At 35.9% G+C, this 1,938-nt stretch overlaps 1 protein-coding gene across 1 annotated transcript in view; it reads right to left on the bottom strand.

Annotated features, from left to right (window-relative positions):
* Positions 1-6: 6 nt before the first annotated feature.
* Positions 7-1,938, bottom strand: part of LOC105510472 (UDP-glucuronosyltransferase 2B20) — a 23,061-nt gene continuing 21,129 nt past the window's right edge. The window contains exon 4 of the mRNA XM_011940269.1: positions 7-306. Coding sequence (XP_011795659.1) covers positions 27-306 — 280 coding nt within the window. The 3' untranslated portion in view covers positions 7-26. The remainder of the gene's footprint in view (positions 307-1,938) is intronic.

Below are 1,938 nucleotides of genomic sequence, written 5' to 3'. Positions count from 1 at the left end.
CATTCCACTTCAGGCTTTTGATATAACTAATCCCATTTCTTCTTCTTTCCTGTTTTGGCAAGCTTTCGGAAGCAAAACAGGCAACATTTTGTGATGATAAATATCACAGTTGCCACGCAGGCCAGCAGGAACCCAATCACATCCAAAGAGTGGTACTGGATCCAGGTGAGGTCGTGGGCTGCGACCCGAAGGTGCTTGGCTCCTTTGTGGCGCATAACAAACTCAATCCAGAAGACTGCTCGATCCAGGGGCTTCATTGGTTGATCATGATGAATTCTTGATAATTTCATGGCATTCTCTTTATAGCTGTAGGATGAACATAAAGATATCAACATTAAAAGTAAATTTATTGCTTAAGCATATCAAATCTATGGACAGTCTTTGAAAAGTGTCACACAAATAATTCAAAGTAAGTGTCATTGAATTGACATAAAATTTGAATGTTTTAATATATGTCGTTACAGAAAGTTTGGTTTTTAAATTGGAGTTTTATAATTGACAAATACCTTTAAAAATGAAAAATGAAATTTTAAGTGGGAAAGTTAATGTCTTTCTAGGACAGAAAATATTGTGAGCCACACTCTAAGTGCTATAAGTAAGATAGTGGAAATGGAATCTAGGAACAATCATTTTGGTATTTTCAATTTTTAAAAAAATTTTTTTGAGACAGGATTTTACTCTATTACACAGGCTGAGTGCAGTCACATGATCATGGCTCAGTGCCGCCTTTCCCTTTTGGTCTCAAGTAATTCTCCGCCTCTGCCTCATGAGAAGCTGGGACTACAGCTGCACACCACCATCCCTGGCTATTTTTTTATTTTTTACTTTTTTAGATATGAGGTCTTGCTGTAGTACCCCTACTGGTCTGGAACTCCTGTGGTCAAGTCATTCTCCTGCCTCTACCTCCCAAGGTGTTGGCCCTACAGGCATGAACCACCCTGCTCAGCCCATTTTGATATATTTAAAGAGGAATTGTGTCACAACTGGTGAAATGCCTCCTAACTAGTTTCTCAGCTTCTACTGTAATCTTCTGTCTTCTACCGTATTTTCTTTCTACTAGCCAGAGTATTGTCTAAATTAATATCAAATTATGACACTCGCCTGTTAAGATTTCCATCTAGTTTCTTGTTACATTAAGAATAAAATCCAAATCTGACTTTGGTCTAGAGAATTTACAAAGGCACCTATTTGTTCCAACACTTACCCCTATACACTGTCTTCTAGAGACAATGGCCTTCTGTTCTTTAAACTCCTGAAGGTGTTCTCATGTTAGCCCCTTTACACCTTTTGTCCCGTGTCTCTCTCACTGAGCATTCTTTCTTGCAACTACTTGAGGTTTGCTTCCATTTCTTTTTGAGGTTTCTCTTTAAATGATACCTCTTGGAGAGGCTTTTCCTGGCCACACTATAGGCACCCATAGGATTTCTCCAGTGCTTCATGCTTATTTTGCTATTTGATTTCTGGAACTTTAAAATATGCTATATATCTTCTACAATAATACTTTGAGTAGGAAATACATAGGAGAAATGTATATACACTATGTGACTATCTCAAAATTTTAAACATTATCCCAAAGTGAAGACACCAATTTATCACAAACTGCATAGAAGAACTCTCTCCTCCTGGGCCATTTTAGTCACTACTTTTATTCTCAAATTAAGTATCAACCTGAATTCTAATATCATAGATTAATATTGATTGTTTATATAATTGAATTAAATAATACATATTCATTTCTGTCTTTATTTAGCAGTTGTTTCGTTGCACTGGTGTAAAGTATTCAGTTGATTGACAAAGACCACAGATGATCTCTTCCTTTTATGATTAATGGATATTTGTGTGGTTAACATTTTTTGATCCTACTAATAATTATGGTATTAAGATATATGCATATTTTACAAGGTGTACATATTTATTCATTTTTGTTGGATGTATACT

This window comes from Colobus angolensis, unplaced genomic scaffold (genome assembly GCF_000951035.1).
Source record: "Colobus angolensis palliatus isolate OR3802 unplaced genomic scaffold, Cang.pa_1.0 Scaffold189, whole genome shotgun sequence".
NCBI lineage: Eukaryota > Metazoa > Chordata > Mammalia > Primates > Cercopithecidae > Colobus > Colobus angolensis.
The sequence above is the reverse complement of the archived record's forward strand: the minus strand, read 5'-3'. Positions and strand labels throughout refer to the sequence as shown.